The following is a 16,421-nucleotide window of genomic DNA, read 5'->3' as shown; positions in this document are numbered from 1 at the left end:
GTCATCATTATACATTATAAGTCATATAATAATCACTAGATGGCACTGTAGCTAAATAACACTTTAACTGTAGAAGTTTATATTTTTTTTATTAAACAGTAGAAGTAACAGTAGCCTAGTGTTGTTTGCATTAGATATCCTGGGTAATATTTATTGGGTAATATATAATAGACAAAAAAAGCATTTCTATTTTCTCTCAGCAAGTACTTTAAATAGAAAAGTAATGTTATTTTTGGATTTTGCACTCGTTTTGTGATAGCATAAAATAATTTAACATATATTAGGCTTTTTAAAATAATGATTTTCCTCACTGGACATGCAGTGCTTATTGCAACCCATTGTGGATTTAAATGGCAACAATTGTATTAAAAGTCACACACCCATATCTTAAATCAACATGTTTTCCTGTCCTGTCTTTAAAATGATTTTGAGGTCATTCACAGCCCAGGTGCATAACAGGCTACAGATATATTTGGATAACGTAGTCTATAAATAACTTGACACGGTGTAGTTATGGTGTCTTGCTATAATCTTTATTTAAATTCCGTTTAATCTTAAAACTGGATTATAAAAAGCACTATAGTTGTAGGCCAAGACACTTGTAATTTTTATTACATTTATTTAACCAACCATTTTAAGTAAATAAAAAAAAAAAATGTTTCGAAAACAGTAGCATTCTTATAAAAAAAAAAAAAAAAAAAGCTCGTCCTCCTCAATTTTTTTCTTTCCCTCCCTATTCTAGTTTTTGCTACTCTGAGTAATATCCAAATCTTTGTATTTAGGGCACTTTTTGTGTTTCTTCGCCTCTCTTCATGACATATCGTTTCCTGTACTCCTCAGTTGCAAGTCGCTTTGGATAAAACCGTCTGCTAAATGCATAAATGTAAATAATTATTTTTAGTTTAGATATTATTTATAATAAATAGAAAAATAGATAAATTGTAAGAATCAAAATTAGTTGTATTGACCAAGTGCGCAAAAACACACATGGAATAGCTACATATTTTATTTTTCACTTATATTTCGCAGCCTACAATAATTGCTCAAAAGAGATTGCAGTTTGTCCATTCATAACATATATTTCTGAAATAATGCTTAAAGGGTTAACACTATTAAATGGGCGGGTCTCGCTATGTTTGACTGACATGGCTTCCTTCACAATAGTAGAGGGTAGGTGGGTGGGGCATATGTTAAAACAAAAGGTGTGCCTCAAGTCAAAATGACCAAATGAGGTGTCCACCCTGAGACGAAAGGGTGACGTCACTTTCCGAGGGCGGGGTCGTGTCGGTAGACGGGCACATCATCATCATGCAGGATACATTGTCGCGGCTGCAATGATGTACGAGGACGAATAAGAAGAGGAGCTGCAGGTACAGCGAGAGATTATTCTGTTTCACACATTACCCCACAAACCCCGCTTCTCCCATAATGTCAGGCGGGGATCTTCGCCTTCTCCGCCAAGAGCCAGGACAGGAGAGCCCGAGGATGCCGGCCTGGAAACGCGAGATCCTTGAGCGGAGGAAGGCGAAGGGCGGCGGGTCCGGAGCAGGTGCCGAGTCCGTTGCATCTCGACTAAACGGTGAGGTAACGGCCGGCAAAAGCAAGGATGATATTACCAGCGGACATTCTAGCAGGAGCTATACCATTACTGCTGCAAATCGCGCGACCAAAAGCCCGGATCTGTCACCGGTGAAAACAAAAGAGCACTGGCCATCCGCGGACCCGTACGACTCGGAGGAGAGAACAGCTAGAGACAACGGAGCGCAAGAGAGCCTGGTGCTGCAAGAGAGCATAGGTCCGCTGCAGGAAAACCCATTCATTAAACTAGAGAAAGAACGCAAGAAGCGTCAGAGCCAAGAGAACGCCGCTCGACCCGTTCAGCACATCCTCGAGTTATATGGCTGCGTTCCCGGGATACGGACTATACGCGCTGAGAATATCATCATCATTGAATCCGACCCTGAGTACTTTCCGGAAGGATGTAGTTTGAAGCACGCATCGAAACTGCAGCAGAACGGCACGGTGAGCGGGTATAGCTCTCTCAATGACCTTTTAGATCAAAGAGGTAGCCCGGTTACGGAGATACACGCAAAGGAAGTGGTCATTTACGATACTGCGCTTAGTAAAAGCGAGGAAAACCTCAGCACGCTGGGACGACCGGGTTCCGCTCCGCTGGAGGGGCAAGGGAGGGTGAGTCGCATGCTACAGAAATTTGACAGGAATTACGGCAAATTGCAACCCAAGTCACGCAGCACAGAAAACCTCCTGGACTTGGACCCTACTCCTGTCAGGCCAAGCTCCAGACCCAAGCCAGATGTGGTGCCAAAATGTCCAGTGTCTCCGCAAGCCGGCTCTCCACGCAGCAAAGTCTTCCAAAACGCTCAGTCTACCGTAATCAATAATCTTGCCTCTCCCTGTGACTCAGGGAGCAGTACGCCTGTTTCTGGGTCCCCTCAGTTAGTTTCTTCTGCACGTAGACGTTTTGATGGGAGTGGGGGACGAAGTGTCACTGTGTATCCCAAGGAGGACAATGAGATGTCCCCGTCCAAGCCTGTTAGAGAACGGGACTGGGACAGCACAGATGGGGCCTCTAAAGCCAAGGTGCCATGCTCTCCGGAGAGCCACCGTGCCCGTGCCGACAGTACTCCTAGCCCCACGTCACCCCCCTTATCGCCCAGCTTTGAGATCCGTCCGTCCCCTCGCCCGGATCTTTCTCTCCTTCCTGCCGGTGATCTACAGGCCCGTGCGCTCGCCAACTTGCGTCTGCAGTCTCGCAACTCCTTCACCGTCATTCCCAAGAGTCGTGCGGCCATCTCATCACCTGGCAGTACTGCCCCATCCAGCCCTGTGCTTTCCCCCCCATCCCCACGACCCCTGGTGGGTGTGGCAGCTTCAGAACCCGCTGTGCCAACCCCTTTGCCTAATTCTTTCACGCCCGGACCAAAGCTCACTGTAAATGTGACCGTAGAAGCCAAAACAGTGTCTCCACAACATACCCCACCTGCCACACCCACCTCCCCAGACCCAGCTTCTTCACCCTCAAGTGGCTCACCTTTCAAATCAGCCTCACCTCTGGAGGAGCCTCCAGTTGATAAGCTGCCTATCACGAACATCGACGACGTAGTCGTGGAGCCCATGCCGCCCGTCCTGAGCCCTGCAGTGCAGAGGCGCAAAGGGAATACATTTACAGTTGTCCCAAAACGGAGGCCCGAGGCCCCGTCTGGCCCTACTGAGACCCCGGAGGTTGTCACTGAATCTCCGAGCACGCCACAAGCCCCTTATGCCCATCTGGGCACCCTGATTAAAAAGCGTTACCCTGCTGCAGAAGAGATAGAGGTCATTGGAGGCTACCTTTCCCTTGGGCGATCCTGCCTCTCGAAGACTGGCTCAACAGGAAAAAAGGTAAATGGATTATCATATTTAGCATAATATCCGACGAGGCTTCACTCACTAGACATTTATCAAAGAAATGTTATGTCTTTGAGAAGAGGCTTAAAATGCAAATTCACCCAAAAACAAATTTACTCGCCCTCATTTCACTCATTCTAAACCTGTATCAGTTTCTTTATTATGTGGGGAACACAAGGAAATATTAGGCACCCTCAGTCAACATTTATTTTTATTCCGCCTAATATCCTCTTTTGTGTTCCACTAAAGACAAAAAAAAGTCACATGGGATTTGGCACTATGTGTGGGTGAGTAAATAATATCAGAACTTTCCATTTTGAGTGAATGAATCATTTTAGAAAAATGTATACAATCAAAGAAAGTGTAAAATCAGTTTTTATGTTCTTAATATGATTTTAGGTTTGAAACTACACACAAATGTTTAAAAAAAGGCTTTGAGGATGTTTTTTCCCAGACATAGTTGTTGGCTGTTTATGACCTGCTCAAAGGTTCATTATTCTTTACCACAGCACCATTCAAGATGTTATCATATTTCTGTACTTTATTGGGTTTTCTTGTACTTGAAGGTCACTAACCTGCCAGCCTGATCAAATGGAAACTTTAAACAGAGTATTTGGATCTGTCCTTTGGAATGCTGTTAAGTTGTTCCACACATATTTTGTAAACTTGTGGATTTTGAGGTGTTCAAGCTGCCACGTGCAGTTACATTGAGATACTTCCTGCTAGATCAGTCAAAACTAGTTACTGAGGGAGATTCTGTACAGTGAAACAGTAATTTGGACACATAAGCAACACCAAACAATTCAAACTTAGCAAACAATATAAAAATATAAAATGTAAATATGCAAATAAATAATACATAATATGCCATGTCAGAAACAGCCCGTAGTATGTGCTCACATTGTGACTTTAATTCATAACCAAATGTAAAGAGTCATAAAGAACTTGCCGGAGGAGGTCAGGTGATTTATGGTGGAAAAAAGAGTCATGTGTTCTGTTCTGAGTCAAGTCTAGGATTTAGTGAGATATAATAAAGGTCTCGTAGATTTGTTAGTGAATCCTGAAGGGAATGCGAAACTGTAAACTTTAGAGAACCTGTTTATTCTCCCCGTCAAAAACTATGTTGGCACATGTGCATTTATCTAAACTGTGACAGTTGATGTATTTGTTTTTGTAATTTTATTTCTGCTGCACTGAGAGAGGAGTCTTTATGGCCTACTTACCCCAAAAGCTCTTCAAGGTCTCGAGGCCAGGGCTGTTACATTTGTTTGCATTTTTTTTTTCAAATACATTTTTACATTACTAAACAAACTGTAATTGGTTTGCCATGCAAAACGTGATGCCACAATGCGAGGATGTTGTTTTCAGGGCATTAATGTTGGTAGTGGTTGCTGTTTTGGGGTGGTTGCTAGGGAGATGCTATATTATGCCAGTTATAAGGTGTTATAAGTGGTGACTAGATTTTTGTGTTGCAGTTGTTAAGGACTTATGCCTGTTTGCTAAGGCATTGCTATGTAGTTCTTAAGGTGTTGACTGGCTGCTAGGGCATTACTTTATGCTGTGGTTGGTTGGAAATGTTATTTTCTTCTATTTGTTTTTTGGCATCTTATTACTGTCAAGAAATATATCTACATAGTTAGGATTTGTATTGATAGAACTGATATCTATCCATATTTGAAACTTTACAAAGCCGTGCTTCAGATTTGTTTGACTTATTACATAACATGCTTCCATTCACAGTCAAAATCGATCTCAAAACAGGAAACCAAACAAGCACAAATGATCTGTTTCACTTCCTCTACGCAGTGGTGCTGTCAACTAGGTTTAGCAAACTAGGCTTAGATCCACAGAATGTATTCAAAGTAGGAATGATTCCAGTTGTTTGATTTAGTCAATTATAGAGAATATATTAAAAAATGGCTGTCTGACATTCTTGTTAAGGTTTTCATTCATTATGCATAGATATTTGTTTGTGTACTTTGATGGCTAGTTTTGTAATTAAGTCTTGCACCCCATGCGTTTTAAGACAAATTATAATGCGAAATGTAGTTAAAGGAACTGTATTTTAAGAATTGTATTTCAATTAATCATAAAATGGCCCTGATATGTCACTAAACATTAAGAAATCATGTTAATTTAAAAAACTCATTTAAAAGTTGTTGTTGCAGCCCTCAACTGATGTTGATGTTGACATGTTGTGTTTTTGCCCTGAAGCGCCACCCTCCACCTATCGACCAATCACGAATCAGTAGTGTTTCGGCGTTCGGGTTGCCAGCTCTGCTCTAGTTAACACAGTTGCAGCTACAAATGTTCCTGTGTGACCCTGCAGCCTATCTGGCAACCCTGAGTAAGGGGGGAGGGGGAAAGGGGATACACCGCTCTACAGTCATTTGAAAGTGATTGCAGTACCAGTTTTGGCCACAATCTTACATACACTTTCTTTAAACTTTTCTGTTTCATTCTTTTGCATTATTCTGTTGAATTTAAGAGCATGTCGTGTGAAAACTCCTTAAAAACAAGCATTTAAAGTGGCAGACTACATAACTGCAGCGTGCAGAAATAGAATGTTCAGCTTGACACTAGTATAATTATCGTTATAGTTATCTTAATAGTTATTGAGCTTGGTGTGAACCGGCTTAAAATCATCCTATACAAGGCTCAGACATAAGTTACCATCACTCACATTTTCTTGAACTTCATGAAATGCATTTGTGGGCACTTTTGTACACTTCAGGTCGTCAGTTTTTGGTGAACATTTGAATTCAATTATGCCAAGTTGATCATTGACAGAAATGTTTGATCTCATGTAACTAACAGTGTTGTTGCCTCTCCTTAGTGAAGCATCCAGTTGGCCATGCCCAGGTGGGGTTAGGTTAGGTTATATGCTGCTTTTGTTCTCTCTCTGTTGTGTTTTTTAGTGATGTTAGTGACTGAGGATTGGCTCACACCACACCTTTGTTTAGTTGGGTTTTAGAGCTTTCACTGAAGTTTTTCCTGGTTCGGAGCTTAGACAGGGACACAGCGATTATGACAACATCAAGGGCATGTCATTTGTTAGGAATTTACTGTGTCAATCTCGATCTTGCTCTTTTTCTCTCTCTCTCTGTGGGTCTTTATTTCTGCTGCACTGAGAGGGGAGTCTTTATGGCCTACTTACTCCAAAAGCTCTTCAAGGTCTTGAGACCAGGGCTGTGTTAGACTTTTTGTATTTTTTTTACCACGTTTTTTTTTCTTCAAATGAATGTTTACGTTACTAAAGAAACTAATTGGTTTCCCATGCAAAACGCAATGCCACAATGCTAGGATGTTGTGGTTTTCAGGGTGGTAATGTTGGTAGTGGTTGCTAGGATGTTTTTGGGTGGTTGCTAAGGTGATGCTATGCAGTTAATGTTTTATAAGTGGTGACTAGATTGTTGCTTTGCTGTTGCCAAGGACTTGCTTGGTTATTGTTATGCTGTGGTTGATTGGATATGTGTTAATTATTTTCTTCTAGGATTTTTTTTTTTACTTTGGCAAGCACCACTCCTTAAGAAACCATTTAAAAAATCTTGGTTTAATGATATGAAAGTGTAAATATTAGTATCTTAATTTTACTTTTTTTTAAAATTAAATAATAATTATTTTATCTCACAGTACAATAGTAGAACAATATTTTTTCATATTTATATTCAATAATAATAATAACAATAAAAATATTATTTTATAGTCATATTGAATGGGCCAAAAATAGTGGTAATGTGTCGTATAAGACCCCAAGTGGAAAGACAAAACAACAAATTTTTGTTTACTAAAAGAGGTGAGTTGGCTCTTGTAAAGTGTATCCAAGGGTGAACGGAACACACACATTTGTCACTTTTTTTCCCAAATTTTCAGCGCTAAAAGAATGGATTGCAAAAAACACTCATAATAAATAGAAAAAAAATTATGCAGAGGTACTCCCCAACAAAATTACCCTAGAATGATTGATTGATTCTTCTTGTCTTTTCTCTTGGGGTCTTTATGAGCTGAGGTTGAGGGGGTTGGGCTAAAATCTCACCAATGCTCTTAGCATATTGTCTGCCCAGGGTCGGCTCATTATGCTCCAGGGCTTGACTGAATCCTGTTGTTGTGTTGGATAATCGTGATTATGTTATGACCTTTAGTTTTGCTTGTGCCTTGAGGTTACACCCCTATTGAGAGTAAAACAATGAGAGTGATTTAGTTCAAGAACACATCTACAGAAGTCTGTGCCTAACCATTGTTAGCATGTGATATTATAATTAAAACAAGAAAACGAGTGGTTTTAGATTAATTATGGTATAGCACAAAGTAACAAAATTTGAGGAATAATAAAATATCAATTTGTTTGACAATGTCTAAAGAGTTCAAGTCAGTCAATTCAAGTCAGCTTAATTTATATAACGCTTTTTACAACACAGATTGCTTCAAAGTCAGCGTACAGTGAACATTTATAGCTAGTATACACTCTCAGAAAAAAAAGTTACAGTGCTGTCACTGGGGCGGTACCTCACTCATGGTACATATTAGTACCTTAAAAGGTTGATATGAGTACTTTAAGAGTGCGTATTAGTACCTTAAATTGCGTTGGTATACCATAGCGAAATGATTTCCAGCAAATACTTAAATATAGCTATCATTAAATAAATTACTCATATATGCCCCACTCCTAATTTGTTTAAAAAAATTATGATTAAAATATTGACCAAAATAATTGTCATAATCAAGCAGCCCTACACTGACAAAAAGAAAGGTACATTGCTGTCCCTGGGGCGGTACCCTAAGGTACAAAACCTAAAAGGTACTAATATGTAAATCAATACCACAGAAGAATACTATAATTTGGCCGTGTGTCCACTGAAGCATTTTTTTTCAGAGGCTAGTGTATTTTTTTCAGTTGTTTTCAATGGGAGCACAGCAGTTTTAAATCACCAGCAGAGTGATGAGGTGCTGAGCATTTATTTCACGCTGAGCGCTCAGCGTTTTTTAACGGTCAGCGAGAGTTGAAGAATGTTTGGGTAAACTTTGGGTAACACGGTCACTTTTGACCTCGTGTAGCCAGACCTTCAGACTGATGGCAAAAGGTCTGACTTTTTCAACCAATCAGAACAATTTGTTGAAAAAATAAAGTCGATGTCTCTGCAATAACAGACAAAACCCAAATCTGATTAAATGCGGAGCCTTAATAAGTATATCTTTGATCTGAACATGAAAATGCTCATATTTATAGCGTGTTTCTAAAAAGTTAAAAGCCTGAGGTAGAATAGGTCAGAGGACTTTCGTCATGGTTTAATATTAGCTTTTATGTCTCTGCTGCTCATTCTGAAGCGCTTGAAGATTGAGGGATTTTATTGAACTACTGAAGGTTTAATTTTACATTGCCCAGCTTTAGAAAGTGTGCGGGGCTTTACTCAGGTCCTCACGTCTGTCAGTACACTCTAGGCTTACTATCTCTGTTTTTTTCTTTGAGGTTGTTGAGAGTGGTTTTATTAGTGTATTATTTACTTGGAGATCTTGTATAATTCCCAAGTAGTTATGTAGTACTGTTATCACTTCTCATACATGATTAGGGTTAGATATTTTACTTTCCTTAAGTGTTAGCCTTTGCCACAATTCCCATAATATATGTTAGCATAACACTTTTCAAATTTTGAGGCTGGTTTAAGTTCATTTATCAAAGAGGAGAGGATTTTTCAGGAGAGGTTTAAGTTCACTTTTTAAGGCATTTAAGGGATTTAAGGCAAAAATCAAAATGTTGTCATCATTTACTCACCCTCATCTTTCTTAGTCCATAAATTTGTATTAATTTTTGAAAGACAAATTAAGTTATTTTTATTAATAATAAGTCCAGTCCAGCAAAACTGTCAAGCTTCAAGAAGTTCATTGAGACATTATAAATGTAATCCATATGAACTGAGCAGTGTAATCCACTAGTGAGGTTTGTTCTTAGACATCCACCAAGATTACTTTTTTTTGGAGGCAAAAGTTTCAGCATGCAAAGAATAAAGGCCACCGTCTTCAAATTAAAGTGCACCTATTATACTTTTTCTGATATTATCTTTCTTAAAGTATGTAGATGTCTGTGAATGTAAAAGTTTTGCGGTTTTAAAAGATCAAAGTGCACAATGAATAAAGTTATTGTCCCTTAAATGAAAGAACCATTTCTGAACTGCTGAAACGAGTCATCAGTAATTTCAGTCTTATTTCTGTAACATTTATGTAACAGTGTAAGAAATTTGCATAATGCCAACCTATAGTCTGCATCGGCTTGGTACGTTTTGCTGGTACATGTTGAGAAGATGCTGTTTTTTCTATGTGCATACACTTCCAAAGGATGAGTATGGGGGGGGGGGGGGGGGGGGACACACTCAGTTTCAGTCAATCTCATGTCAATCTTGAGTACCAGTAGTATTGCATCCTTCATATCTCCGAAAATTCTTTAGTTTTATTATATTTATAAAAGAAATATGGGCTGTACCGAGTCTTTCCGAAAAAAACCGAGCGCCTGGAGGCGTATCGTGTGGGCGGAGCTAAAGAATGACGAGCGCACACAAAGAGGTGACGTCCTCTTTGGATAAGAAGCGTGGAAGAAGAAAACGCTACCCAAATTTAACTAATACAGATATGATCCAGAATCAGAATCCAGAGGCTGAAATAAATTGAACAGGAGCAACAACAACAGCAGGACATCCGTCTGTACTGTATGTTCTGTATTTAGTCAACATTTGTGTGTGTTTACTCACAGTTTATGAGGACATGATTCAGTCTATGGACTATTGTATGCGACTAAACCTTAGCAGTAGCAAGCAAAGCGGTTTTGCACATCAGACTAGTGTAACGTTATACATAGAACAACAGTGGAGTAACCGTTAGCGCATTTGAATGACGAAGCACGCTTTGTGAGAACGCTAGGTTTATGTTTGGGTGGTTTTACAATAAACAAATTGACACCTATATTGGTCAGCTAAACAAATGTATTTAAACACACACAATAGATCGCATGCTCCATTGATAAATTAACTAACGTTATACACGATCGTGTTGTTTACTGATGTTTACTTACGCGACGATAGCCAACAACATAGACATTTGAAGCAGTTTTACTCACCGCCTGTTTCCAAAGCAGGACCGAACCTTTATCGCTGGAACCGCTCCGTCAAAAACACACTTCTTTGGTAACTGTTGATTTCGTGTTGTCCTGTGACAGCAGTGACCGTGGAGATCCACTTTTGCGACACGACTGAACCAATGTTGTGAAGCTTCCCGTCATTTCTGCGTTCAAATTGGTTCAAATGCAGCGCTGCCTTCCCGGAATGCTGTGCTGAAGCGTTGGAGTCGCTTGATGTCAACCATAGGAATAAAGTAGGGTGCGGCGCGACAGATGTGTTGCACGGACGAGTGAATCTGCTGCACCTGAGAGCAGTGTTTATGGGCGACATGCATAGTCACGTGCACCCTTCCGGGAGAAGAGCATGTAAGGCCCATACAAGGACCTTCCGCTCTATCGACGTCAAGCGGACCCATACTCGAAAAAAAACTCTCCGAAACTTGTGAGAAACCGGAAGGAGTATTTTTGACAGAAATACTCCATCAAACGTCCAACTTAGTTTTTGAAACTTTGTCTATGTTTAGGATGGGAATCCAAGTCTTTAACAGTGTAAAAAGCTCAGTATGCATGAACAGCATGGAAATATACACATGGGTTTGTTGATGGACATACACTTGTTAATGCTGATGGTGAAGAATTATAGTTGCAACATCTCATAATATGCTACAAACTGAGTAAAGACTTATCACTAAGAAAATTCTCCAGTTCATGTTCCTCTTTCTCCATTAGTTTTCTTCTATTTTCCACATGTAACCCTGCATAATATATATTATATTGTTTCAGCTGTCTGTGATATTGACCAGCCACAAACCAAATGGCTCGGTAACAAAAAAACTACCTAAAAAAAATAACAACAGGCTCAACCCAGCATTTGGGTAGAAAAAATAACCCAGCAATTTCTTTCTTTCTTTCTTTTTTTTTCTTTTTTGTGTATACTTGTTGAATATTTAAGGGAAGAAACATATATAGTATATCTTATTTGTAATGGACCTATACTTTCAGACACATTTTTGTATGGTCAACTTTTATTCTCCTCTTCTGTTAACTAATCCATCATTTCCCTTCCATATGAGAGGCTACACCTCAGATCCTTGCATTCTTTTAGCTTGCAAAATGTATTTCTGTCTGTCAAATGTCTAATTTTATGATGTGTGCCTTACAAACACACAAGGAGGTAGATGGAAACCCTCCTCTTCTCCTGTATGTCCTGCTTTGAGTGTGAAAGTCCACCATGTTTAATTATTGACCAGCCAGAATGCCGTCTCCTCCATCATGCACCACACCTCTGTGTCTGTCCTTATCCTCACTTCCTCTGTTTCTCCCCCTCCCCCTTGTCTCTCCTCTCTTAACCTTACTGGTGTCCTCCAGGAAGTTCTCCTTACAGACAGACACTGTCTCTTCAGCAGCTGTGTATTTGTGTGTTTACTTTGCCTTTGGTATGCGTTGTTGTGTTTGGACTTTGAAGTTCAGATAATTTAGTGATGTGTCCTCCAGTCTTGACGCCATTGTGTAATCCCATATGGACCCCTTCTGTGTGCGAGAGAGTGTGTGTGTGCGCCCGTCACATGGCCGCAGTGTCTACAATAGAGTCAATGTAATTAGAATTCAGGCTGCAAAGCGCCACTGTCACTGTCATGTTTAATTCAAGAGTCACTCCAGCATGTGTGTGAGAGACAGCATCATGGAGAGCTGAAGTGAGAGAGAGAAAGTTATAGTTGACGTGAATGTGAGAGTGTTTCAACAGTCTCATTATTTAGAAACAATTTAGAAAATGAAAAATGATGTCATTATTTACTCACCTTCCTGTTATTTAAATCCCATATGCTATTAGTTTTTCTATGGAGCACATTTTGAATAATGTAATGTGTTCTTTTTTACTTGTAGTAGCAAAGAGTGAAATTGGTCAAAAGTGACAGTAAAGACATTTATATTATTACTAAGATTTCTATTTCATATAAATACTGTTTCTATTCATCAAAAAATCCTAGAAATATGTAGTATGTTTTCCATAAAAATATTAAAGGGTTATAAAAAATAGAAATTCGGTCATTAATTACTCACCCCCATGTCGTTCCAAACCTGTAAAACCTTTGATCATCTTCAGAACACAAATGAAGATATTTTAGATGAAATCCGAAGCTCTCTGACTCCTCCATAGACAGCTATTTAATGGATACTTTCAAGGCCCAGAAAGCTAGTGAAGACATTGTTAAATTTGCCCATGTGAAAGAAACAAAATAATGACTTTATTCAACTTCTAGCCTGTGTCAGACTCTTGTGCTGTTGATGCAGTGTAAACAGTGTAGCGCTTCCAGTACGCAGGCTTACCATTGGCTGACGCTGTTCACACAAGCACAACGATGCATGCGCTTAACTGTTTATGTACTAAGAGTGTCTGACGCAGACTAGAAGAAATTGTTGAATAAAGTTATGTTTGTTTTTTTGCGCACAAAAAGTATTCTTGTCACTGTATAAATTTAAGATTGAACCACTGATGTGGACAATTTTAATGATGTCTTTACTTTTCTGGACCTCGAAAGTATTAATTTAGTTCACACTTGTCATGTTTTGTTGGATTAAAACAAACCCTGATGCAATTGCTCGGTTAGTGTGGTTCATTTGAACATATGTGAACGCTGCCATCCGAACCCTGTTGCGCACCTAACAAGCGGACTAAGACCTATATATATATAAAAAAGGTTCTTGGTCCACTTCCAAACGAACTCTGGTGCTGTTCGATTGATATATGAACGCAACACGGACCAACGACATGTAAACGAACCAAAAACAGGACGTAATGTCACAAGATGCGACGCTGCAAGTCAGCTGATTTGATGTCGTGGAAAAATCGGATTATCTAAAGCGAATGGAGGGCAAACCTGGAGCAATGAGGAGGTAAGTGCCTCATCAATATTTGTTCTGAAGAGCATGTTTAAAAAGTGCTCGAAAAAACGCACAAAAAGCATACCTGGTTCCTCATCAAGGGGCATGTGTTGCCCATTAGTCGGTACAGATGACAGAACTGCCGTCTCTTTTGCAGCAGATCTTTGTTTCTGCATCGGAGGAAATCCTGGTGCGGTTTTGAATGTTTTGAACATTTTATTGGCTCTTCGTGAGTTCTCAGCTGGTAAAAATAATGCCATATGTACATGCATAAAATTATCATGTTTAATCCAGCACACAGCATTGTTGAATTTGAATTTTGAATTGAATTGAATTTTGAATTGAATTTTCGGTAAGCAATCTCCGTCACAAAATATGTCATAAGCCGACCAATCAGGTTGTGACTTTATACCTATGCCTTTGTTTCGGTAACTTTAGGTTCGCTGTTAAAAATGCCAGTGTGAATGCTAAGCGGACCAGGACTATATGTTTTGTTTTTGTTTTTTGGTCCGGACCAAACAAACTGAACTACAAGTGTGAACGCACCCTAAATTGCTGTCTATGGATGGGTCAGCGAGCTCTCAGATTTCATCTCAAATATCTTCATTTGTGTTCCAAAAATAAACGAAGGTCTTGTATGTTTGGAACGACATGGGGGTAATTAATGACAGAATTTTAATTTTTAGGTGAACTAACCCTATAAGCAACTGTTTTTTAACACTGATAATAGTAAGAAATGTTTCTTGATCAGAATATTAGAATGAAAGGTTATGTTACACATCCTCAGACTCGGAATCTCGAGTTTGGATGGCAAAAATATCAACAGCAAAATTAGTCTCTGCAGTCAGGTATAGGCTACCAACACTTGGTTCTGAGTTTACAAATTGTAATTATGAGTTCTGTAATAACGCAATTTACAAGTCGGAATCTCATAATTACATGGTGTTAACGTACCATAAATTGGGTGATATTGAAAGTTTTATTGTGTATGCTTTATTGCTTATTATTTCCACTGTTTTTACATTTAGATTACCTTTGCTGTCATCACACTCACAATCTTTAAAACCATAAAAAAATATAATTTTGATAACATGGTTAAATATATTTTTTCCCCCCGAAAATCTTAAAATCAATATCCATTCTGTACATTTATAATGTTAATTCACTTGTAGTATTTAAGTAGATTTTTAGTAAAAAAAAAAAAAAAGAATATATTTAAAAAAGTTAAATAATTGTTTATTCTCAAGTCATAAATTTTCCCTTATATTCAGACAGTACAGCATTTGTAACACATGCGAGAATGCCGCTTGTCTCATTTGTCAGAGAACTGCTGAAAACCGCCATATTTGAATTAGAACAGGAATGAGATTTGACAAACCAAACATTTATGTTATTAACAATATACATTTCTGCCTGTTCCTTACACAAAGCTATTGGAATACATAAAGAGGTTGAATAAGTAAATTATGTTTCATTTTATGGATTACCAATTCCTTCAATTAATTTTAACCTTGAATATTCTTTTAAATTACACAAACTGAATGACAAACATTTGTGTGAAATATTTGTGCTCGTGCTGACAAGCAGGGATGTTTGCACATATGGTAATTTGTTGCTTTAGAATCAGCCTTGAAATAGTCAATGCAAATCTTATTAAAATACATCTTGACCATAAGCTCAAGCTGCTCTCAAATTCCAGCTGACCACTGTAGGTCATCACAGAAAGAATGATATGACTGCGTGTGCTTATGTATGTCATGATACAGGCAGCCACGTGTTTCCTGCCCTGCTTTTCTGTGATAAGCCTGTTGATAGGAATCTTCCTTCTCTGTCTCTCCTGCCTGTTTTCCTCTGAGAATATAGCATACATGTCTTTTCACTGTTTGCATGCTCTCTTGCTCTTGCTGTAGTTCCTCCTCTACTCTTTCCTCTAAAAATAGCCAAGGTTCTTGTCGCTGAGCAACAGAGACCACAGCTTTCTATCCTGTCATTAGAAATCTTAAATTAGGTATCTGTGCCTTTTTGTTTCCAAAACACTTCCTTCCCTCCTCCTGCCATATATTCGCCAATGATTTATCAAACCACAGGCCACCTTTAGACAGTGTTGTTCATGAGTGCTTATGTTAGGTCTGATTAATATTTCAAACCGTTTTATAAATGAGAGCATCAAATCTAGGCTCAAATGGAATCTGCACACGTTTTTACATTTTCTATGCTGATTATGGGGGATAATCTGGTGCCTTGTGTGCCAGTTTTTGACAGGTTAGTCTAATTTTAAGTTTTAATCTATCATGTGATGTACACATTTCTTACCTGGAAATAAATAAATAAAGTAAAGTAAACATTTTACTCAAATATTCTCACAAAATTTAAATGGAAGTTCTAAATTCTAAAAGTTCTAAATATCTAGGTCATTAATCAAATAATCAAATGGGTTCATTTAGAGGTGCCACATGACTTTGAAATTCAAAAACATCACCACTTTTGTAATATTCTGCTGTAAAATAAAAAATATATATAGTACACTGAAAAAAACAATAAGTAGAAGGAAATTAAGTAAATTTACTTAACTAAGCTGAGTAAAATGTACAAAGTGCACAAGTACATATATCTTGGCCTGTAATTTTTTATGAGTAATTTTTACTTACAAATTTGATGTAGTTAATATAATAAGTAAATCTATTGACTCCGTAGAAAACAAGTAAAATGCATTAAAAAGTGCTGGTTATTACCATATTTTATATTAATTTAAATCACTGATCCTTTGAATAAATTTTACTTGTTTTATGCAGTGCTGGTTATTTTAAATTAAATTAAATTATGCTTTTATAATGTGACAAAATAATACTGTGACAATGTGCAGTTAAGGGTAATTTATTGACAAGAAATAAAAAATAAGCATATACAGAAACATGTATATGCTTAACTCAGGTTTAAATGTTTAAGATAGCATCTTAATCTCTATCAAAACATTTTGAAAGCATTTAAAACTAAACACTGAAACAACCTGAAATACAAATTCAGA

General features: G+C 38.3%; 1 protein-coding gene across 1 annotated transcript in view; it reads left to right on the top strand.

Annotated features, from left to right (window-relative positions):
- The first annotated feature begins 1,125 nt into the window (after positions 1-1,125).
- Positions 1,126-16,421, top strand: part of tprn (taperin) — a 35,149-nt gene continuing 19,853 nt past the window's right edge. The window contains exon 1 of the mRNA XM_067437920.1: positions 1,126-3,402. Coding sequence (XP_067294021.1) covers positions 1,429-3,402 — 1,974 coding nt within the window. The 5' untranslated portion in view covers positions 1,126-1,428. The remainder of the gene's footprint in view (positions 3,403-16,421) is intronic.

The sequence above is a fragment of the Pseudorasbora parva genome, chromosome 3 (assembly GCF_024679245.1).
Source record: "Pseudorasbora parva isolate DD20220531a chromosome 3, ASM2467924v1, whole genome shotgun sequence".
Taxonomy (NCBI): Eukaryota; Metazoa; Chordata; class Actinopteri; order Cypriniformes; family Gobionidae; genus Pseudorasbora; species Pseudorasbora parva.
This window is presented reverse-complemented; position numbering and strand designations above follow the sequence as displayed.